This window comes from Heterodontus francisci, chromosome 35 (genome assembly GCF_036365525.1).
Source record: "Heterodontus francisci isolate sHetFra1 chromosome 35, sHetFra1.hap1, whole genome shotgun sequence".
Lineage (NCBI taxonomy): Eukaryota > Metazoa > Chordata > Chondrichthyes > Heterodontiformes > Heterodontidae > Heterodontus > Heterodontus francisci.
Window position 1 is genome coordinate 27,433,841 of NC_090405.1, and position 24,543 is coordinate 27,458,383.

General features: G+C 45.8%; 3 protein-coding genes, 1 long non-coding RNA gene and 1 pseudogene across 7 annotated transcripts; 2 read left to right on the forward strand and 3 right to left on the reverse strand.

Annotated features, from left to right (window-relative positions):
• Positions 1–4,835: 4,835 nt before the first annotated feature.
• LOC137350574 (uncharacterized) lies at positions 4,836–15,554 on the reverse strand. Its single transcript, XR_010969458.1, has 3 exons — positions 15,446–15,554; positions 6,466–11,220; positions 4,836–5,258 (listed from the first exon to the last, which is right to left on the reverse strand). It is a non-coding gene; the product is annotated as an uncharacterized lncRNA (long non-coding RNA).
• Positions 15,555–15,818: 264 nt separating this feature from the next.
• LOC137350570 (histone H3-like) lies at positions 15,819–18,760 on the forward strand. Of its 4 annotated transcripts, none has more exons than XM_068015231.1 (2): positions 15,819–15,862; positions 16,670–18,760. In XM_068015231.1, exon 2 carries the CDS (start codon positions 17,156–17,158, stop codon positions 17,627–17,629), a length of 474 nt encoding a protein of 157 aa, XP_067871332.1. In that variant the 5' UTR covers positions 15,819–15,862; positions 16,670–17,155; the 3' UTR covers positions 17,630–18,760. The 4 variants fall into 4 exon arrangements, with proteins under 4 accessions (XP_067871332.1, XP_067871334.1, XP_067871333.1 ...); XM_068015233.1 differs by lacking the exon at positions 15,819–15,862 and adding an exon at positions 15,965–16,034; XM_068015232.1 differs by lacking the exon at positions 15,819–15,862 and adding an exon at positions 16,147–16,185.
• LOC137350573 (histone H2B 1/2-like) lies at positions 15,821–16,189 on the forward strand (the record flags this gene model as incomplete). Its single annotated transcript, XM_068015235.1, has 1 exon — positions 15,821–16,189. A coding segment is annotated over one exon (369 nt), but the record flags the coding sequence as incomplete, so codon positions are not given.
• On the reverse strand, positions 18,461–19,138 carry LOC137350571 (histone H2AX-like). The gene has a single exon (XM_068015234.1). The coding sequence runs from the start codon at positions 19,124–19,126 to the stop codon at positions 18,737–18,739; it is 390 nt and encodes a 129-aa protein (XP_067871335.1). The 5' UTR covers positions 19,127–19,138; the 3' UTR covers positions 18,461–18,736.
• Positions 19,139–19,977: 839 nt separating this feature from the next.
• Positions 19,978–20,355, reverse strand: LOC137350486 (histone H2B 1/2-like; annotated as a pseudogene).
• Between the last annotated feature and the right edge of the window lie 4,188 nt (positions 20,356–24,543).

Genomic DNA, 24,543 nt, shown 5'->3' on the forward strand with positions numbered 1-24,543 from the left:
TTCATGGAGCAGTGCAGATGTTGGGTTGTTCCTTGATGTCACTAACTTGTAAAACTACCAAAGCAAACCTGATCAGCAGAAGCTGAGTGCTGCAGTGGAATCAGACACTGACACTCTTTGTATTTCTGGTTGGTCATAATGATTATTAATTGAAATATTAAATTCATGTTATGCCAAAAACCACACCTGCCAAAAATGAGACATATTAATTTCGTCATATGGAACATTATTTTTTGAACTGTTATGGACTTGAAATACCTTGTTTAAAAAGACCACAACAATGGCTGAAAATATGGCTGCACATTTGCATTCTAAAAGACTGAAGAAGACAGTAGGAGTGCTCCCTGATTCAATTAGCCAGATGGGGTTGTCAATAGAGATGATCAAGAGACATTGAATGTGTAAGATACTGCATTCCACTCCCCCCTCCCCACGCAACCACCCCCCCCACCCTCCCACGCGCAACCACACTCCCCTCTCCCTCCACCCCCACCCTCCCACCACCACGAGAGTGTCTGTTAAGCTTGAAGGAATCCACAAAATCTGTCAGGAAAGACTGTACCAAATATGGAGCTAGTCACATGACTAACCCCCTGGGCAACTTGGGGTTTGAATTGTGCCACACAGAAAGACAGAGACTGCAATTTGAAGACAATGGAGAAGGCAGATCTCTCCCTCTCTCTCTCTCTCACACACACACACACACACGCAGAGTTCCAGGGACCCATGGGAGTAACTCAAGCATCAAGAGAAAAGACCAGCAAAACAAGTTTGAAAGTGTGCACCTGGCCCCAACAAGTACTGCAAGACATAACTGTGTAATCAAAGACTTTAAATCAAACCCAAATCTAGTAACAGAACTACAGCTATTGCTTCAAATCTGTTCTCCTTTTCCATTTCTATTTGTGTGTCTGTTTATCACATATGCATGCTAGCGTGGTTGCGCTGCATATCTTTAATCATTTTAACTGAATTAGATTTTTAACGTTAATAAATTTACACTGTTCCTTTTTAAATCTGAGAAAACCTGTCTGATTGATTTCTTTGCCATTGCAATCCGAGAGCAGTGGAGCTAAAACATGGTGTTTTAAAAAGTTAAACCCTGTTACAGGCAAGGAAGAGGCTGAGAGGGGGAACCTTCGACCCCTTTCTCACCTCATCGTAACAATGTCTTTTCTAGCTTACACCTCAATTGATCTTGAGTTACAAGAGATATTTTTCTCTCCTTCTGTAGGTAAAAACTTGAAGGAACCTGAAGGAATGTGATGATTCCCCGGCACAAGGAAAAGTGTAGTCCACTCCTTCTAACACAGAGTAGGTACATTATCACTCCCAGAGCACAGAGACAGACAGGCCATGAGTTCAACAGTCACAGAGAGCAGAAATAGTCAGACTTGCACTGATCTCAAGTTCCAGAGACAAATTTTCAATCCAGCAGACAGTCAAACATTGCAGGCGAGGCAGAAGTTGTTTCCAATTCACCCCAACTCAGTACTGCAGAAAGATAGGTCCATTGATCTCAGTTCAAAATCACATGCACTATCAGATTGAAAGGCACCGGATCAATCTCACAAAAGTGCAGCCGAAGCTACAAATTAAATATAAGGTAGAGCAGCTGATGGAAAGGTACGGAATGAATCCTAAGAATGTAGACCAGAGTGCAGACTGAGAGACAGATTACAATGTAGTACAAACATCTCATACAGTATCAAAAGGAAAGTTACAGTATTATGCCAATTAGTGCAGACTGCACTACACATTACATACCAATCCAATAATCTCTGTCAGAGCTGTAATGAAAGATAGAGTATCAATTCAATGATTCTAATTATACTGAGCACAGCATTTGTGAGTTTGTAATATATGTCATCATTCACAAATGTGTTCAGCGTTACAGACTAAATACTAGTCCAAAACAAACAGAGATGAGGAGAAATTTCTTTACTCAGAGTGTTGTTAAACATTAGGAATTCTCTACCCCAGAGAACTGTGGAAGCTCAGTCATTGAGTATGTTTAAAGCAGAGATTGACAGAGTTCTAAATACAAATGACATAAGGGGATATGAGGATAATGTGGGAAAAAGGCATTGAAGTGGATGATCAGTCCTGATCCTATTGAATGGCAGAGCATGCTGGGTGTCCTGCTCCTATGTTCCATAAACTCTCACACCACAACTCAATAAAACACAGTTAAAATGAGGCAAATTGTGATACATTATGGCGTTAAACAAATAGTTCTCAATACTATCCCTGAGATACATATTAAGTACCGGTACAGAGGAATCCTGCACCAGAGTCTCATAGATACAGAATGTCTCAGACTTGTAGACAATACCAGTAGCTGAGAGATACAAAATTAATTCCACTTTAACTGACTGTCCCAGAAACAGACACATAAAAAGTGAATTGCAACACACATTAAGTACCAGAGACTGCCAAATGCAGAATGAGCTCTGGATGTGCACATGCAGACTGTACCAGAAATTGACTAATACTGAATGGGACCCACACTTATACGTTGTACCAGAGACTAACAGCGAAAGAATAAATCCAACATTCATTTCCAGTACCAGAAAATAATATATGCATAACAGATATCACTCACATACACTAGCAGAGATTGACAGACAACAGAATGAATCCCACAATCTCATTCAGTACCAGATACTAACAGGTACAGAATTACTCCCATACACACTGTACTAGGCACTGAAAGACATAGGAGGAATTGTACATTTACATACAATAGCAAACACTGACAGATACTGTAGGAGTCACATGCTCACAGTGAGTACCAGATACTGTTGAAAAGAGAATTAATCCCGCACTTGCATTCATTGCAAGAGACTGACAGATACATAAATGATATCCATACTCCCATCGGAGATTGACATGCAGAACTTGAACCACACCCATACATAGTACCAAAACCTGAAAGGTATTGAGTCAATAACACAATCAGATACAGTACCAAAGACTGACAGGCATATTACAGAGGTCACTTGCATAGAATAGTAGAGATTTTCATGGACAGAATGCATCTTATTTCACATTCAGTCTGGATATTGACCAATAGACAATGAATCCTACGATCACACTCAATACCAAGTTCAGACAGACACCATATATATCCCCCACTTATTCACAGTATCATAGACTGACGGACACAGAGTGAGTCACAAAATCAATTAATTTCAGAGACCAGCAGATAGAGAGTTAATCTCACTCTCACAGAAAGAACCAGAGACTGACAAATGTACAATGAGACCCAAGCTCACATAAAGTGACAGACACATAATCAAAACCCCGCACATACATAATACCTTCGACTGACACATAGAAAATGAATCAAACAATCACATTCTGCCTGTAAGACTGGTGCATACAGAATGAATCTCACACTCACATTTAGTTCCAGACACTGACAGATACAGAATGATATCCACATTCACCCACAGTACCAGATAGATACAGAAGCTGCCACACATTCACATACAATACTCATGATTGACATACAGAATGAATCACACAATCACATTTAGTTCCATAGACTGACACTGAAATAATCTCACACTCAGATACAGTACAACAGAGATAGATTTAGAATTACATTTGCTTTCATATAATGTACCAGAAAGTGTGACAAAATTAATCTCACACAGTACAAAAGATTGATGGAATTTGTCCCACACTCAAGGTAATAGGTTTTAGGAAAGTGAAGTGGGGATGGCGGAGGGGTGGCGGGAGCGGGGGGGGGAGGGGCGGTGGTGGGGTGGGGGGATGGTCGGTGGAGGTGGGGAAGAGAACAAAAGGGAAGGTGTGTGTTCGGGCAGGACATGGTTGCCCACCTCCTTCTGGAATGTGTCTTTGCAAAGCAGGTGTGGAAAGAGATGCAGTGGATTTTGTTTAGATTCATCCCAAGCAGCTCTGTCACACCAGAGTCTGTGCTCTGCGGGCTGTTCCCAGGGCCGCGCACCGAGATAAACATCAACTGCTGCTGGAAGACTATCAATTTGGTGAAAGACGCCCTTTGGTCTGCACGAAACTTGCTGGTCTTCCAGCGCAAAGAGTTGTCCACGACCGAATGTTGCAGACTGGCACATTCCAAGGTCCAGGACTACGTGCTGAGGGACGCACTAAAGCTTGGGGCAGCCACAGCAAAGGCTCAATGGGGAAAGACCATTGTGTAAGGTCCCCCCAACAAGCTGAATGGAGGGGCTGGATCCATGGAAAACTCCTCGAACTGTATCGGGAAAATTTTCGTTTGCTGTAAAATGTATATGGCATGGAAAATGAAATGGAAGGATTGTGAGGCAGCTCACTCCTGCAATGAAGGAAACTGACCTCCTTTGCACTGTTTGTAATTTTCGACTTGGTGCTGTTTAGAACTGTTTCGTTATGTACCTTTTACAGATTTTTATGAATAATGTATATTTTGGAAATAATTAATAAAAGTCCAGTAACGATTTAAAAACCTGTTTCCATATTCCACTTTTACCATCACAAATTCCTGGCGCTATTTCACAAGCAGCTTTAATTTGTCAATTGTTGTCAACTGTTGGAACTGGCGGTAAACAACTCTATTTAGCAATCTATAACGGGACAAATAACTTCAACTCCGTGTGGAAGTAATAAATTATGGACAATTGGTAATTCCCCTTCACACAGGCTTCAGGGAGACAGTGAGAAGTCACTGAAATAATTGCTTAAACATTTTAAATAGTTTCCATTCCTGTTACCAGCGTGTTGGAATTAGACAGTAATCAGCCCTTTCACAGAGACTGTGGGTGGCTCTGAAAAGAGCCTTTGGTTTATTAGATGACATTTTGGCCGCTTTACTTTTTCTGGGAGCTCTGAGCGCTGGTTTTTTTGGGCAGCAGCACGGCCTGGATATTAGGCAGCACCCCGCCCTGAGCGATGGTCACTCCTCCCAGCTTGTTGAGCTCCTCGTCGTTGCGGACGGCCAGCTGTAGGTGTCTGGGGATGATGCGGGTCTTCTTGTTGTCCCGGGCTGCATTACCAGCCATCTCGAGGATTTCAGCAGTCAGATACTCGAGCACAGCAGCCCGATAGACCGGGTCTCCGGCACCCACACGCTCAGCATAGTTGCCTTTTCTCAGGAGCCTGTGAACACGGCCCACCGGGAACTGCAGTCCAGCCACGGAGGATTGAGGCTTGGCCTTGGCCCGAGCTTTCCCGCCGGTCTTTCCTTTTCCAGACTTTTTTTTATTTCCAAAATATACTTAATTCATAAAAATCTGTAAAAAAAAACATTACAAAACAGTTCCAAACATCATCGAGTCAGACAATACAAAGATTGCGAAGGAGATCAGTTTCCCTCAATACAGGAGTGAGTTGCCTCACAACACTTCCATTTCATTTTACGTACCATGTACATTTTACAGCAAACAAATATTTTCCAGATACAGTTCGAGGGGTTTTCCTTGGAACCAGCTGCTCAGTTCAGCTTGGTGGGGGGACCTTACACAGTGGTCTTTCTCCATTGAGCCTTTGCTGTGGCTGCCCCAAGCTTTAGTGCGTCCCTCAACACGCAGTCCTGGACCTTGGAATGTGCCAGTCTGCAACATTTGATCGTGGACAACTCTTTGTGCTGGAAGACCAGCAAGTTTCGTGGGGCAGACCGAATTGATAGTCCTCCAGCAGCAGTTGATGTTTATCTCTGTGTGCATCCCTGGGAACAGCCAATAGAGCACAGACTCCTGTGTTACAGAGCTGCTTGGGATGAACCTCGACAAAAACCACTGCATCTCTTTCCACACCTGCTTTGCAAAGACACATTCCAGAAGGAGGTGGGCAATCGTCTCTTCCCCACCACAGCCACCTCAAGGGCATTGTGTGGAGGGTGTGAGACTTCGGGCGTGCATGAAGGATCTGACGAGGAGGGCTCTTCTCACCACCAGCCGAGCTACATCTTGGTGCTTGTTTGAAAGTTCTGGTGATGAGGCATTCTGTTAAATGACTTTGGCAGTCTGCTTGGGGAACCATCCAACAGGATCCACCATCTCCTTTTCCCGTAGGGCCTTGAGGACATTCCGTACAGACCACTGCCTGATGGGTTGGTGGTCAAAGGTGTTTTTCTGCAGAAACTTTCCCACGAAGGATAGGTGGTTTGGCACGGTCTAACTGGACGGAGCCTTCCGCGGCAATGTGACCTGGCCCATCCTTCTCAACACTTGGTGTTTGCGTACTGGGGATCTACACACAGCTCGATGCAGCCACACACGAAGGTAGTCATCAGGATGAGGGCGACGTTGGGTACATTTTTCCCGCCCTTATCCAGAGGTTTGAACATCGTGTCCCTCCGGACCCGGTCCATTTTGCGTCCCCAGATGAAGCGGAAAATGGCTTGGGTGACCGCCACAGTGCAGGAATGGGGTATGTGCCAGACCTGCACCATGTACAGCAACAACGTGAGCGCCTCGCATCTGATGACCAGGTTCTTACCCATAATGGAGAGAGGTTGCTGCTCCCACATGCTCAGCTTATGTTGTACACTGGCTACTCACTCCTTCCAGGTTTTGGTGCACGCCCCGGCCCTTCCGAACCATATTCCCAGCATCTTCAGGTACTGTGACCTAATGGTGAAGGGGACAAAGAATTGGTCAGCCCAGTTCCCAAAGAACATGGCCTCGCTCTTGCCATGGTTAACTCTGGCTCCCGAGGCCAGTTCGAACTGGTCGCAGATGCTCATCAGTCTGCGCACACACAGCGAGTCCAAGCAGAAGATGACGACGTCATCCATGTACAGGGAAGTTTTAACCTGAGTGTCTCCTCTGCCTGGGATTGTCACCCCTCTTATGTTCACATCCTTTCTAATATACTCGGCAAAGGGTTCAAACAGCAAACAAACAGGACAGGGGAGAGAGGACAGCCCTGTCTGACTCCAGATTGGATCGGAAAACTTTCTGATTTCCACCCATTGATTGAGACAGCGCTACTGATGTTTGTGAAGAGCAGTTTGATCCAATTGCAGATTCTCTCCCCAAAGCCCATTTTGGAAAGCACATCCATCATGAAGGTGTGCGATATCCTGTCACAAGCCTTCTCCTGGTCCAGGCTGATGAGGCAGGTGTCCACCCTCCTGTCCCGTACATAGGCGATCGTATCCCTGAGTAGCGCGAGACTATCAGAGATCTTCGTGCCGGGTACAGTACAGGTCTGATCAGGGTGAATCACCAACTCCAGAGCAGACTTGACTCGACTGGCTTTGACTTTGGACAGAATCTTGTAGTCAACATTAAGCAGTGAGATGGGCTGCCAATTTCTGCCCTCTCCCCCTTCCGCTTGTAGATGAGGGTGATGATGCCTTTCCTCATGGATTCTGACATGCTGCCGGCCAGGAGCATATTCTCGTATACTTCCAGCAGGTCTGGGCCGATCCATTCCCACAGGGCTGGATACAACTCAACCGGTAAGCCATCGCCTCTGGGAGTTTTACTCGTCTCAAAGGACTTGACGGCATTTGTCAGCTTGTCCAGAGTTAGCGGCTTGTCCAGTCGCTCCCTTATGCTATCATCTAAGACCGCTGTTATAGATCACAGGAAGCTCCACTGTCTGTGGGCTTCATGTCAGACAGCCAAGCATAAAAGGATTTGCTGATCCTTAGTATGTCGGACTGCGAAGACGTTACCGAGCCATCCTCTTCCTTCAGGCTTCTGATCACAGAGTTCTCTCTGTGAAGCTTTTGGAAGAAGTAATGTGAGCACATCTCATCCTGCTCGATGGAGCGGACTCTGGACTGGAAGGTGGTCTTGGAGGCCTCTGTGGCAAAGAGCGAGGCCTGCTGGCTCTTCACCTCATGGAGGTCCTCCTTGACCTCGACCTCCATCGTCTGAAACACATGCTAGGTGCCAGATGCTGAAAGGTATAGGTTGATTACTCCACTCACTCACAGTACCTCAGCCTGAGTCATCTAAAGCAACCTAACACACAAATAGTTGCACTGAGAGATTGAGAAAGAGTCCAAAACTCAGTGTACCAGACACTGACAGACACAATCTGAAGACTACACACACATGGATATAGGATTGGCTAACTCACAGGAAACAGAGAATGGGGATAAATGGGGCATTTTCAGATTGGCAAACTGTAACTAATGGTATGCCACAGGGACCGGTGCTGGTGCCTCAACTATTTATGATCTATATTAATAATTGCATGAAGGGACTGAGTGTACTGTTGCCAAATTTATGGATGGTACAAAGATAGGTAGGAAAGCAAGTTGTGAGGAGGCCACAAAGTGTCTGCAAAGAGATATAGATAGGTTAAGTCAGTGGGCAAAAGTTTGGCAGATGGGGTATAATACGGGAAAATGTGAGATTGTCTACTTTGGCAGGAAGAATAGAAAAGCAGAATATTACTTACATAGAGACAGACTGCAGAATGCTGCTGTACCAATGGATCTGGGTGTCCAGGTACATGAATTACAAAAACGTTAGCATGCAGCGAAGGCAAGTAATTAGGAAGGCAAATGGAATGTTGGCATTTTTAGCGTGGGGAATGGAGTATAAAAGTAGGGAAGTTTTGCTATAACTGTACAGGGCATTAGTGACATCCCAACTAAAGTACTCCACACAGTTTTGGTCTCCTTACTTAAGGAGGGGTACACTTGCATTGGAATTAGTTAAGAGAAAGTTCACTGGACTGATTCCTGGGATGTTGGATTGTCTTATGTGAAAAGGTTGAGCAGGAAAGTGGAATTAAGGCCACAATCAGAACAGCTGTGATCTTATTGAATGGCGGAGCAGGCTCGATGGGCCAAATGGCCTTCTCCTGCTCCTATTTTGTCTCTTATTATCTTCTTACACACACACACTCGACCAGTGTGTGGCGAATCTAGAATTAATCCCACTTTCGTACAAAATACCAGAGACTGAAAGGTACAGAATTAATCCCACAGATATATACAGTGCCACCGACAGGGACAGAATGAATCCCATGCTCACACACAGCATCAGGAATTGAGATACATGTGATTCCCACCCTCACAGAACAATATCAGACTGAGTTACAGAATGATTTCCACATTCACATTGAGCACCACTGACTGCTAATTAATTCATCCCATAGTGGCGCAGTGGTTAGCACCGCAGCCTCACAGCTCCAGCGACCCGGGTTCAATTCTGGGTCGTGCCTGTGTGGAGTTTGCAAGTTCTCCCTGTGTCTGCGTGGGTTTCCTCCGGGTGCTCTGGTTTCCTCCCACAGCCAAAAGACTTGCAGGTTGATAGGTGAATTGACCATTATAAATTGCCACTAATATAGGTAGGTGGTAGGGGAATATAGGGACAGGTGAGGATGTGGTAGGAATATGGGATTAGTGTAGGATTAGTATAAATGGGTGATTAATGGTCGGCACAGACTCGGTGGGCCGAAGGGCCTGTTTCAGTGCTGTATCTCTAAATCTAAAATCTAAATCAATCACACACACTACCAGAGGCTGGCAGATACAGAATGTATCGCACACTTTCGCAAAGTACCAGTGAGTAACAGGTACAGAATGAATCCCAAATTCACACACTGTACTAGAGAATGGCAGATCCAGTGCCAATGACCAATTCAGAAAGAATTCCAAATTTACACATGACACTGGAGATGGAGAGATACAAAATTAATTCCACATTCACACTCTGCGTGAGACTGATAGTTACAAAATGGATCCAGAACGTGCAGACAGTGCCAGAGACTGATAGTTGCAGAATGAAATAAACACTCACATACAGTACCAGAAATAACAGAAATGGAATTGATACCACACATATATGTGATACCAGTGATGGAGAATACAGAATGAATCACACACACATAACAGGAACAGAGATAGAGTTATACAGAATGAGTCTCACACTCATGTACAGTACAACAGATTAACAGGTAAACCGTCAATCTCAAACACACATACATTACCAAGGGTCAGTTCAGAATAACTACGAAACTCAGATAATGTGTTAGAGGCTAAAAGATACAGATGAATACAAAACTCACACACAAGATACTAATAGATACAGCCTGAAAACTGCACTCAAACACAGTACCAGATACCGACAGATACTGAATGAATCCCACACTCATACTCAATACCAGAGACTGACAGATGCAGAATGTATGTCACACTAAACGTCTTCTTAGGCAGTCCCTCGGGAAGGAGGGACTTTCTTCCACTCCAGGGTTGTGTGTCCTTAGGTAACTGAATAGTCCAATTCTGGATCCAGACACTCGGCCACAGGTGGGGCAGATGGTGTCTGATGAGGTGGGTGAAGGGGATTCTCCAATTTCCAAGTACTCCTTCCAATGTTTGCATTTGGTTGCTTACTGGGCATGTCGATGAATTTTGAACTGGTTGGCACCTTCGCGGATGCTTCTTCTCCATTTTGGGTGGTCTCAGGCAAGAGATGCCCATGAATCAGTGCAGATGTCATGTTTTTTCAGGGAGTGTTGAAAGGAAATTCTTGTAACGTTTGCTCTGCCCTCCTAGTAGCCTCTTGACCTGACGGAGCTCAGAGTAGAAAGCTTGTTTTGGGACTCTGGTGTCGGGCATGTGGATAATGTGGCCCGCCCAACATAACTGACTCACCATGACCAGTGTCTGGATACTGAGGATGTTGGCCTGAGAGAGGACACTGATATTGGTGCGCCTGTCTTGCAACTGAATTTGCAGGATCTTGCGGAGGCACCACTGGTGATATCTCTCCAGGGCTTTGAGATGTCTGCTGTACAGTATCCATGTTTCTGACACATACAGGAGGGCAGGTAACACTGCAGCCATGTCAACCAAGAGCTTGGTGTCGGATTTGAGGTTTTTCTCATCAAACATTCTTTTCCTCAGACAACTGAAATCTGCGCTGACACACTGGAGGCGATGCTGAGTGTCATCGTCGATATCTGTCCTTGGTGACAGGAGGTTCCCAAGGTATGAACAGTGATCCACATTGTCCAGTGGTTCGCCGTGGATCTTGATAGTCGGGGGACAGTGTCAGGGAGCAGGTTGGTAGAGGACCTTTGTCTTCTGGAGGTTTAGCTTAAGGCCAATTATTTCATATGCCTCTGTGAATGCATCGATAAGGGTTTGAAGCTTGGCCTCTGAGGGTGTGCATATGCCAGCGTCATCAGCATACTGCAGCTCGATGACAGAGGTTGGAATAACCTTGCATCTGGACTGGAGGCAACATAGGTTAAATAGTTTCCCAGCAGGTCTGGCAGCATCTGTGGAAAGAGAAGCAGAGTTAACGTTTGAGGTCAGTGACCCTTCTTCGGAACTAGCAAATATTAGAAATGTCAAAGGTTATAAGCAAGTAAGCCGGGGGTGGGGCAAGAGATAACAAAGGAGAAGGAGTAGAATGGACAAGGCCACATAGCTGACCAAGAGGTCATGGAGCAAAGGCAAACAATATGTTAATGGTGTGTTGAAAGACAAAGCATTAGTACAGATAGGGTGTTAACGGACTGACGATTGAACAGCAGCAAGTACAAACATGAAGAAAAAACAAAGTGATTCCTGACAACGCTGGCCAGCGCCAACGTCATCAGGCTGCGCCGCGGTGTGCACATGCGCAGATGGTCTCCTGCTCTCTGCACATGCGCTGCGTTCCAGCTTGCCAGGACCAGTTTGCGCATGCGCTGGTGACGTCATCGCGTTACGTCGTCGTCCTCGGGCAACGCGTCAGGTTGGCCTCTGCGCATGCGCTTCATGCAACGCCACCGGTTATTCACGCATGCGTCAATCTTCCGATATTGACGCATGCGTCAAAGCTTCGGCGCGAGTTTTTGAAAGTGGAAGGAGGAGAGGTTTCGTCGGGCATTTTCTCTCAATTATTTATTCGTTATGGAGATTTGCTTCATTTTTATTAGACAGAGGAGATTGTTCCAAGGTAAGTTGTTCTGAAAACATTTCCATTGTCTGGGGCACTGCATGTGCTCCAGTCCCTGTTGTAAGTTGCTGTGTGCAGGCAGTACATGTGCTGCAGTCCAGCGAACAACCTTCCATCTAAACGGTCACTTTCGTTTTTGTAACGTTTCAATGGAGTGCATTCTGTATTTCTTATCTCATCTCATGTGGTCCCTTAATAGCCTTCCTGAACATATGCCTGCCTGTTCAAAGCTCCACTTCCCCCACCTGCGGTACCCTCTCCTTGCTGTTCAGTTACACAGTCATCTGTTCCTGCACCCATCCGAGCAGTGCACATGGACACACAGCCACTTGTTCCTGCACCCATCCGAGCAGTGCACATGGACACACAGCCATCTCATGCCGTGTCCAGTGGGAGCACAAATGTGAATGCTCTTGCTGAGTACACAACTGGTGAGGTGGGAGTGCAGCCACACCATTCTCCATCCTCAGTGTTGCTTTAAGGCAAAGGTAGGTAAGAGTGAAAGAAATGGAAGGTGATGCTGATAGTAGTAGGCAGGATTAAATGGGAGCGTATGGGAAGGCGCAGGAGTAACATAACTACTAGCAGGGAACAGCTGGGCTAAATGACCTGCTTATGTTCATAGTCCAAAAGAAATGTGCTTCTTTTTCCAGCACCCTCACATCGTTCATGTTTTCCCTGAGAGCAGCATTGAACAATCACGAGATAGGGGCAGTTACATCATCCTGACTCCTACAGCTGAGGTGGGTACTAAGTGATTCATTGGCGGTGTTATCAGTACATGCCTATCCTGCAGAGCATAAAGCATGCGCAACAGTAATTTCATTGGAGGGAGGGAAGCTCTGACACTCCTGTTCTTTCCTTATTTCTTTTCATGTAAAACGCGCCCTTGAGAAAACAATCCTTGAGACTTAAGGACGGCATTCAAGCAAAGGAGGCAGTGCAGGAGAGGACGCAAGGATGTGCTGATTCCTGCATCTGAGGTGGGTAATAAGTGCTTCATTGGCGACATTATCAATTGGTGGCTTCACTGCAGAACTTAAAAAGGTGTGCACAACAGTAATTTCAGTGGATGGAGGGAGGCAAGCTCTGACTCTGATTTGCTTTATTTCTTTTCATGTAAAACATGCCGTCGAGAAAACAATCCTTGAGACTTAAGGTCAGCATTCAAGCAACGAAGGCAACTGGATCATGCTGCGGAGCTTGTCCCGATGTGGAAAAGAACATTGCGTTTATGGATGAATTGGGAGTGCACATTGGGATGCGCTTGGGGAACATTCACCAAGAATAGACTGAGCTCAGACTCTTGTGACTTTGCCTTCTTCACATGAACAATACAGTAGTGGAATAGAGAGCCAAGCGTTCATTCACCACAAGGCTCTCCAGGAACAATCTCTTTAGCTGTGCATAGCAGAGTCTGTCTGTCTGTCTGTCTCACGGGAATGCTGGACACAACACTCATGTATCCATGCACAGCAGTTCCTCGGATGCTTAATGAACTTAATAAAACTTCTCAATAATTAAAACCAGAATTGTTGAGGTTTTGTTTTGGATGCTATTTCCCCGACTTTGCAATTGCACTTCAGATATTCAACAGTGGTGGAGGGGTGGAGGTAGGGGGGTAGAGGGAGGGGTGGGTGAAGAGGGGGATAGAGGGGTGGGTGAAGAGGGGGAGGTGGGGGGGGAGAGCGGGGAGGGGTGGGGAGAGGGAGCATGCAAAAGGCAGGGACTAGACAGTTGCAATGCCTGAAGTACCGTTGAGAAGTAGGGGAGAAAGCAACTGGGTAGGGGAGAAAGCAACTGGATTGGGCATCCGCAGCTGGAGGGAATGGCTGAATGGAGAGGTCCGGAAGCGAGAGGCCGTAGAGAGCCGCGGGGAGCGAGCGGCCAAAGACCTTGGTGTCACCAGGTGCAGGGACTGGCTGGTAAGTCTTTTGCTGTTGTGTTTATGGTGCATACGCAGAAAAAGGCACTCCTCTTCCACTCCGCTGCTCCCCCCACACTCTCCCCCACGGCCGCCCACACCCCCCCCCGCTCTCCCCCACCCTCTTCCACCCCCTCTCTTTCCCCCCTCCCTCTTTCCCCTAGCTCTCCCCCTCCCCAACCCCCACACCCCCCCCACCCCGGCCGCCGGCGCTCCCCCCCCCGCGCTGCTCTCCCCAGCCCCCCGCGCTGCACTCCCCGGCCCCCCGCCACTCTTTCACTCCGGCCATTGTATGCTGCCACGTGTTTGTTAGGTTGCCTCTGTGTGATTCTTTGACCAGCGCCATCTTTAGTCCTGGCAGCTGCTACAGTCGCAAGTCGTGACGTTTTAGTGGCACATGCTGTATTTGCGCATGTGCCAAAACAGCGCCACCTACCGATAGCGTTGTCAACAAATGCAGTCAAAAAAAACAGTGGGTAAGCAAACTGAACAAACTACAATGAAATTAAATGAACAAAAGAAAAAAAATTGTAAAAAATGTAAAAAAGAAAAAAGAAATAACTAAAAATAAAAGTAAAATGACGGGCCCCCGTCCTTGACTACATTCCACAGCATGCTACCAACGTGCTGTCAGCACAATTCCAGACTGACAGAGACTGAAAAGGCAAACTGACAGCTAAAAATCCATAAGGCCGCTGGCATGTATGGAATTCCCACCGAAGTTCTAAAATACAGCAGAGAATCACTCTTGACACAAATACATGGTCTCATTTCCCTCATCTGGAAGGAAGGGAGCATGCCAGGGGATCTGAGATGCCGTAATTGTGATCATCTTCAAAAAAAGGTGACAAGACAGACTGTGGTAACTACAGAGGGGTATCCCTGCTGTCCACCACAGGGAAGGTCATCCTAAGAGTCCTCCTCAACTGCCTCCTCCCCGTGGCTGAAGACCTCCTACTGGAATCACAATGTGGATTCTGTCCATCAAGAGGCACAGTGGACATGATCTTCACAGCAAGACAACTTCAAGAAAATGTAGGGAGCAGCAACAACCTTTACACATGGCCATCTCTGTCCTGACAAAGGCCTTCAACTCGACCAACCGAGAGGGATTATGGAACGTCCTCCTCAAATTTGGCTGCCTGGAGAAATTCGTCACCATCCTCCGATGACTGCATGACGACATGCAAGCTGTAATCCTTCCCAACAGCCCTACCACTGAACCAATGCTAATATAAGCTGGGCTCAAGCAAGGCTGTCTCATCACACCAATGCTCTGTTCCATCATCCTCGCCACAACACTCCACCTCATCTCCTCACACTCAAGCACAGTACCAGAGTCTGACAGATACAGAATGGATGTCAAACTCAAACACAGTACCAGAGTCTGAGAGATACAGAATGGTTGTCAAACTCAAACACAGTACTAGAGTCTGACAGATACAGAATGGATGTCAAACTCAAACACAGTACTAGAGTCTGACAGATACAGAATGGATGTCAAACTCAAACACAGTACTAGAGTCTGACAGATACAGAATGAATCCATACAGCATCAGACACTGAGAGCTACCGAATGACAGAACACACTCAAACACAAAAGAGAGTGAAAGAATTGAATTAATTGCACACTCACCTACAATAGCAGAGACACAAGGACACATAAGAGTCCTCCCAAAAACAGCCAGGACATTTCCAGGGAGGTTTACACAGGGAGCGGATCTTTAAAAATAAACTGGGTTTGTAGAGAGTCTTTATGAAATATACTTCCTGATTGCAGGAAGGGTGTTTGTGATTGGTTGCAAATCTTTAATCTGATTGGATGGCGAAAGACACCAATTAGAGAATTACAATATAAAACCATTGTGACATCATTGCCAATTCCCCAATCACAATCTTTACTTTCCCCCATCCCTCATTAGCATAGAGCTGTGGGATTGTCTATTTAATCCGCACTCGGAAGGGGTTTGGTTTATTTCTGTGTCTGAAATTGAATCTGAAGATAGTTGAGGAGAAGAAGAAAGCAGCTGCTAAGAAGGGCGCCAAGAAAACTGTGAGTAAACCGTCAGCAAAGGGCGGCAAGAAGCGGAGAAAGTCGAGGAAGGAGAGTTACTCCATCTACATCTACAAAGTGATGAAGCAGGTTCACCCCGACACCGGCATCTCCTCCAAGGCCATGAGCATCATGAACTCGTTTGTGAACGATATTTTCGAGCGCATCGCGGGTGAGGCTTCCCGCCTGGCCCATTACAACAAGCGCAGCACCATCAGCTCCCGGGAGATCCAGACCGCCGTGCGCCTGCTGCTGCCCGGGGAGCTGGCCAAGCACGCCGTGTCGGAAGGGACAAAGGCAGTGACCAAGTACACCAGCTCCAAGTAAAACTGCACAATGGACTGAAAAACAGATCAAACACAACGGCTCTTTTAAGAGCCACCCACAATCTCTCTGAGAAAGCTACATCATCTCTGGTATCGATTTGTTTTTTTTTATATGCAGAGTCTGGTACTTTCTATTTGCCTTTGTGATCTCTGTTTTAACCCCATGGATTCTGGGTCATTCAGTTTCACTGTCTGTGAGATCTTTGTGTCTCTACTTAATAATGCCGCGTAAATTAATTACTGACCACTGACCCAAGTGCGCTTTGATTTCGGACGCGCATTCATATTCGGCCCCTTTCCTGTTTTTCGTTCATAAAAGCTGATACATCAGTTCTCAGTCACTTGTTTCCCTTGTTCAAGCTCGGCCTCAATAATTAATAAGTACATTATCTGGAAACCCCGCTGTTGTAGGAACCCTCAGTCTCACATTTCAACACCTGACAGTAAAAATCTTCTCTCCGCTTTTGTCTCCCACAAATAGGTTCAATCTAGAATCAGTGATGCGGTATCTTGACAAAGATTGATCTGAAATGTATCCGCTTGCAGAATGCTGTGAAAGAGACTTTCTGCAGCCGCTTCCAGACTGTTTCAAAAAGGACGGAGAATAAACCCGAATAGATACCGGATTGGAAAAGTGTATCTGGAACTTGTGACAAAGTGTAGAATAATACAAGAGAAAGAGTTCAAAATCTTTGCTGTAAAAGATCTTTGCTGACAAATATCATTGAAATGTTCTGATCATGTTCATAAGATGAATTAAAGCAAATTTTTCCTTTGTCAAAACCGTTGTTTCCGGCACTGATATTGGCGGTTTTTTTAAAATTGATGTATCAGTAATAATCGGCCAATCGGAGGTAATAGCTTCCTGTGTTTCTGTTTATTATCGGAGTTTGGTTTAAACTGACTGGGTGTCGGGTTCCAGCCAATTACTGCTCAGGGCGGTTCCTCACAGAGTTTAAAAAGGCGGATGTGCAGCAGATTCAGTATTAACAGGCTGTGTGTCTCAGATTGTGCAGAATCCGTTGAGAAAATGGCCCGGACAAAGCAGACAGCGCGTAAATCGACCGGAGGGAAAGCTCCTCGCAAACAGCTGGCTACCAAAGCGGCCCGGAAGAGCGCTCCAGCCACGGGTGGAGTAAAGAAGCCTCATCGCTACAGACCCGGCACTGTGGCTCTGAGGGAGATCCGCCGCTACCAGAAATCCACTGAGCTGCTCATCCGCAAACTGCCCTTCCAGCGCCTGGTCAGAGAGATCGCTCAGGACTTCAAGACAGACCTGCGCTTCCAGAGCTCGGCCGTCATGGCCCTGCAGGAGGCCAGCGAGTCTTACCTGGTGGGGCTCTTTGAGGACACCAACCTGTGCGCCATCCACGCCAAGCGAGTCACCATCATGCCCAAAGACATCCAGCTGGCCCGCCGCATCCGCGGGGAACGCGCCTAAAACCCGGCTTCAGTAACAAGTGTAACAAGGGCTCTTTTCAGAGCCACCAAATCAGCAAAGGAAAGAGCTGCCATCTCTGTTCATCATCAAACCCATTAGATTGGAGGGGCGGCCACATGGTTTCTGGTAAAGGCCTGTAGGACTGAGAGCTGATCTGGAATTTAGAAAGCAGCGTTACCGGAGACTCATTGCTGTTCAGCACAATTTCACCCCGTCTCCTGGGATTCGTTCGCTGGCATTTGGGGAAAAGAAATAGATCCCAGTTTTATTTGGAAGGAATTAATGGAGCCAGCTCCGTTCACATGAGGGTTATTTACAAACATTACCCAATGAGTTCGCTAATAGTTGAATCCCTTGGAGATCGGTACACAGGACATGTAAGGCAGCTCGGTCACTCTGACTCGAACCGCCAGATGGTTGCAGACCCTGACACTGCGGGGACAGAAACCCCGACTCTCTCCCGCACCCGGGGGAGTAGACAGCTTTGTGTCCGGAGAATCGGGAGGGCCGGGGAGAAGGTACATATTAAAGCGCTGCAATGGACTCCGCTCCTGTGTGTGCACAACTCTCACTGATTCCGTCCTCTGGGAACAGTGCGGTCCAAACAGATCAGGTTAGGAGAGAAACACACAGCCCGAGAATGGCCTCTTCCTTCCTGCATTTACTCTGTTCTGGGAGCAGATTCTCATTGAGAAGCCGGAGAGAGAAAAAAAACAGAATTCAAACTGTCGAAATGAAAAACAGACCAGAATTAACGCAGACACTTCCATTATTAAATTAATTCATCAGTTCCGAACCAGTTCTCATTAATGCACTGGGATACTCTCGGGATTTATGAAATTCCAGGTGGCGGGATTTATTAAATTGTTGATTCTGACACCCTGCAGTTCAGTTCTTCACTTAACTAGAAGGGGAAATGTGTGAGCAGAGAAACAGCGCAATCCAGAGAGAGAACTGAAAACACACCTGGACAGATGTGAAACAGGTCAATACTCTTGTTACAATAACTCCATCTCTGATTCCCTCCTAACAGTAACCAGCCCTTCACAGAGACTGTGGGTGGCTCTGAAAAGAGCCTTTGGTTTATTAGATGACATTTTGGCCGCTTTACTTTTTCTGGGAGCTCTGAGCGCTGGTTTTCTTAGGCAGCAACACGGCCTGGATATTAGGCAGCACACCGCCCTGAGCAATGGTCACCCCTCCCAGCAGCTTGTTGAGCTCCTCGTCGTTGCGGACGGCCAGCTGCAGGTGTCTGGGGATGATGCGGCTCTTCTTGTTGTCCCGGGCTGCGTTACCGGCCAGCTCGAGGATTTCAGCGGTCAGATACTCGAGCACAGCAGCCAGATAGACCGGGGCTCCGGCACCCACACGCTCGGCATAGTTACCCTTTCTCAGGAGTCTGTGAACACGGCCCACCGGGAACTGCAGTCCAGCCCGGGAGGAGCGAGACTTGGCCTTGGCCCGAGCTTTCCCGCCGGTCTTTCCTCTTCCAGACATTTCCACTGTCTCACAAATACTTTCACGAAGAATGGTTAATTTCCACAGCATTTACTGTACTTATAGACTGAGAACTCATCTCATTGGTCGGTACTTAATTCACCTCATTTGCCTATATTCTTCACCAATCAGGACACTGACAAACAGAAGAGGGCGGGATTTACCCGCCACACGACCAGAAGCAGAGAATTTGTCAATTTCAAAAAGCCCGCCAATTTCATTTCCGGAAAAGAGCGGATTAAAATAAATGTCAAAGATTTAAAATCCCTTCTCTTTTTTTTGTTTTATTCAATTCTTTCCGTCACCAATCACAAGCGCGGTTTAAAAATGTTGTTTAAATTGTGGTTCATTCTACAATCGTTTACAAACTGTTCCAGGTGGGAATAAATCCCTGTTCACAGCATTTCCCTGAAGGAAAACACTCAGTTTAGTCTTCAGTCAGAGCCCAGTGTCCTTCTCTGAAAAGAGGAAGCCGGATCTGCTTAATCTGCTCTGTTCCTGTTCCGGCGAGTTGCTGTGAATAAAACGATGAATTAGTTCACATTTCAGGAATAGAGTGAAGGGACTAAGGTCTGACCTTTGCAGCTAAAAACAGCTGTTAATGCAGTCATTCAGGAGCTGTGCAATAATAACAGCTTTATGCAAAAAAGAGAAGGTGGATGAGCGGATTATGTGTCCGTGTACAGTTTATGGGACAGGAGACACAGGAACAGCAGTGGGAACGTTATTATGTTATATATTGTTTTAAAATAATTTAATGGAGATGTCGGATGCAGCTTTCTCAGAGAGATTGTGGGTGGCTCTTAAAAGAGCCGTTGTGTTTGATCTGTTTTTCAGTCCATTGTGCAGTTTTACTTGGAGCTGGTGTACTTGGTCACTGCCTTTGTCCCTTCCGACACGGCGTGCTTGGCCAGCTCCCCGGGCAGCAGCAGGCGCACGGCGGTCTGGATCTCCCGGGAGCTGATGGTTCTGCGCTTGTTGTAATGGGCCAGGCGGGAAGCCTCACCCGCGATGCGCTCGAAACTATCGTTCACAAACGAGTTCATGATGCTCATGGCCTTGGAGGAGATGCCGGTGTCGGGGTGAACCTGCTTCATCACTTTGTAAATGTAGATGGATTAACTCTCCTTCCTCGACTTTCTCCGCCTCTTGCCGCCCTTTGCTGACGGTTTACTCACAGTTTTCTTGGCGCCCTTCTTAGCAGCTGCTTTCTTCTTCTCCTCAACCATCTTCAGATTCAATTTCAGACACAGAAATAAATCAAACCCCTTCCGAGTGCGGATTAAATAGACAATCCCACAGCTCTATGCTAATAAGGGATGGGGGAACGTCAAGATTGTGATTGGGTGATTCGCAGTGATGTCAAAGTATTTTTACTGTAATTCTCTAATTGGTGATTTTCCCCATCCAATCAGAATAAATATTTGCAACCAATCACAAACACCCTTCCTGCAATCAGGAAGGATATTTCACAAAGATTCTCCGGCCCCAGTTGATATTGAAAGAGCCGCTCCCTGTGTACAGCTCCCTGGAAATGTCCTGGCTGTTGGTGGGAGGACACTTATTGATGATTCTCTGTCGTTGTGTCTCTGCTATTGCATGTGAATGTGTAATTAATTCCACTGCTTTTAGTCTGTGGTACTGTGTTTGCACATGTTATGTAATTCGGTAGTTCTCGGTCTCTGGTGCTGTATGGATTCCTTCTCTATCTGTCAGACTCTGGTACTGTGTTTGAGTATGACATCCATTCTGTATCTGTCAGTCTCTGGGATGGTACGTGAATTTGGGACTTACTCTGAATCTGTCAGTGGTTCTGTATGTGTGGAATTCAAGCTCTATGTGTCAGCATCTCACAATATGTTCACGATTTATTTGTCAGTCTCTGGTAAATTTGGCAGTCACTGAATCTGCAAGTGGTACTGTAGGAGTGTTTGTGATTGATTTTGTATGTGTCAGTCTTTGGCACTACATCGGAGTGTGGGATTAATTCTGTATCTCTCAGCCTCTGGTAGTGTGTGTGATTGTGGGATGAATTAATCAGCAGTCAGTGGTGCTGTATGTGAATGTGGAAATCATTCTGTAACTCCATCTCATATTGTCATGTGCGAGTGGGAATCACATGTATCTTTCGATACCTAGTGGTGTGTGTGAGCATGGGATTCATCCTGTACTTGTCGGTGGTACTGTTTGCATCTGTGGGATTGATTCTGTACCTTGCAGTCACTGGTATTGTGTATGAAAGTGAGATGAATTCTAGATCTGCCACACACTGGGTGTGTGTGTAAGAATATAATAACATCCGAAATAGGAGCAGAAATTGGCCATTTGACCCATCAAGCCTGCTCTGCCATTCGATAAGATCATGGCTCTTCTGATTGTGACCTTAATTTCACCTTCCTGCCTACGCCCATAACCAATGATTCCCATGTTGATCAAAAATTTGTCCAACACAGCTTTGATTCAATGACTCGGCCTCCACAGTCCTCTGGGGAACAGAATTCCAAAGATGAACAACCCTCTGAGAGAAGAAATTCCTCTTCATCTCCTTCTTGAATGGAAGACCACTTAGCTTGAAACTCTCGCCCCTACATTCCCCCACAAGGAGAAACATCCTCTCAGCATCTACCTGTCCAGCCCACTGAGAATCTTATAGGTTTCAATAAGATCACCTCTCAATCTTCTAACTACAGTGGGTATAGGCCCAACCTGCTCAACATTGTCTCATAAGGCAATCCTTCATCACAGAAATCAGCCTAGTGAACCTTCTCTGAATTGATTCCAATGCAAGTATATCCCTCCTTAAGTAAGGAGACCAAAACTGTATGGAGTCCTTTAGTTGGGATGTCACTAATGCCCTATACAGTTATAGTAAAACTTCCCGACCTTTATACTCCATTCCCATTGCTAAAAATGCCAACATTCCATTTTCCTTCCTAATTACTTGCTATACCTTCATGCTAACTTTTTGTAATTCATGTACCTGGACACCCAGATCCCTCGGTACAGCAGCATTCTGCAGTCTCTCTCTCTATGCAAGTAATATTCTGTTTTTTCTATTCTTCCTGCCAAATTAGACAACCTCACATTTTCCCACATTATACTCCAACTGCCAAACTTTTGCCCATTGACTTAACCTATCTATATCTCTTTGCAGACACTTTGTCCTCCTCATAACTTGCTTTCCTATCAATCTTTGTCACATCCATAAATTTGGCAACAATACACTTGATCGCTTCATGTAAGTTATTAATATAGACCATACATAGTTGAGGCACCAGCACTGATCACTGTGGCACTCCATTAGTTACAGATTGCAAAAATGAAAATGCCCAATTTATCCCCACTCTCTGTTTTTCCTGTGAGTTAGCTAATCCTAGATCCATGAGTGTATAGTCTTCAGTTTGTATCTGTCAGCATCTAGTGCTCCATGTGAGTTTTGGACTCTTTCTCAATCTCTCAGTGCTACTATTTGTGTGTTAGATTGCTTTAGATGACTCAGGCTGAGGAATTGTGAGTGAGTGCAGTCATCAACTGATGCCTTTCAGCACCTGGCACTGAGCATGTGTTTCAGAATCACTCTCTATCTGTCAGTATCTGGTACTCTGTGTGAGTGTGGGATTCATTATATAATCTTCCGTCCCTGGGACTGTTTGCAAGTCTGGATTCATTCTGCATAAAATGTCAGCACAGCAACAGGCCACTGATGTGGTAGGTTTTAAGCAGACAATATGTTTGAGGTTTTGCCTAGTATTAAATATCTGTCACTGTGAACACAATAGTGGAAGATAATGTATCCTCCAATCTAATACCGGATTGGTGGGCAAGTGTAACTCAGACTGTACTAAGCAATTTGATCAGTGCCATTCAGTCGGACAGTGAGAATTTTGGACTTGCATGTAAAATGAGCTCAGTCTGGAACTGTACAGTATCTTCCATCTGACACTGTATGTGGTTTTAGGACTGGTATGTAACTTATGGCTCACTATACAAATCAAATTTATATTGTATCTTTTAGTATCACAATCCAGATGAGTTTTCAACTGGAATCTGAGTTTGTATCTCAGGTTATACTGTATTTCATAATCTCTCAATCTGATTATGCAGTTGAGATATGGACTAGTGTCCAAATGTAGGTGATGCAGTGGTTATCACCGCAGCCTCACAGCTCCGGCGACCCGGGTTCAGTTCTGGGTACTGCATGTGTGGAGTTTGCAAGTTCTCCCTGTGACCATGTGGGTTTCCGCCGCGTGCTCCGGTTTCCTCCCAGCCAAAGACTGTCAGGTTAATTGGTAAATTGGCCATTGTAAATTGCCCCTAGTGTAGGTAGGTGGTAGGAGAATGGTGGGGATGTGGTCGGGAGCATGGGATTAATGTAGGATTAATATAAATGGGTGGTTGTTGGTCGGCACAGACTCGGTGCGCCGAAGGGCCTGTTTCAATGCTGCATCACTAAATAAAAATAAATACATTATGGGAATTAATACTGCAACTTCTAAACTCATAACATGTAAATATTTAGCTGGTATTTAACCTGAATCTCAGAGTACATTATTGAGGTTAATTCTGTAACTTTGAAACGGGAACCATGTGCCAGTTCTATATGTATTTAATTTGTAGCTGAGGTTAGTCATAGAGTCAGAGTTATAAAGCATAGAAACAGGCCCTTCAGCCCATCGTGTCCATGTTGGCCATCAAGCACCTATCTATTCTAATCCTATTTTCTAGCACTTGGCCTGTAGCCTTGTATGCAATAGCATTTCAAGTGCTTATCTAAATTATTCTTAAATGTTATGAGGGTACCCTGCCTCTACCACCCCTTCAAGCAGTGTGTTCCAGATTCCAACCACTCTCTGGGAGAAAAGGTTTTTCCTCAATTCCCCGCTCAACCTCTTGCCCCTTACCTTAAATCCATGCCCCCTGGTTATTGACACCTCTGCTAAGGGAAAAAAAAAGTTTCTTCCTATCTACCGTATCTATGCCACTCATAATTTTTTCTTCCTCAATCAGGTCCCCCCTCGGCCTTCTCTGCTCTGAGGAAAACAACCATGGCCGATCCAGTCTCTCTTCACAGCTAAATGTTCCAGCTCAGGCAACATCCTGGTGAATGTCCTCTGCACCCTCTCCAGTGCAATCACATCCTTCCTATAGTGTGGTGCCCAGAACTGTACACAGTACTCCAGCTGTGGCCGAACAAGCATTTTATACATCTCCATCATAACCTCCTTGCTCTTATATTCTATGCCTCAGCTAATAAAGGCAACTATCCCATATGTCTTCCTAACCACCTTTTCTACCTGTGCTGCTGCCTTCGGTGTTCAATGGACAAGTATACCAAGGTTCCTCTTACCCTCTGTACTTCCTGGGGTCCTTTCATCCATTGTATATTCTCTTGCCTTGTTAGTCCTCCCAAAATGCAT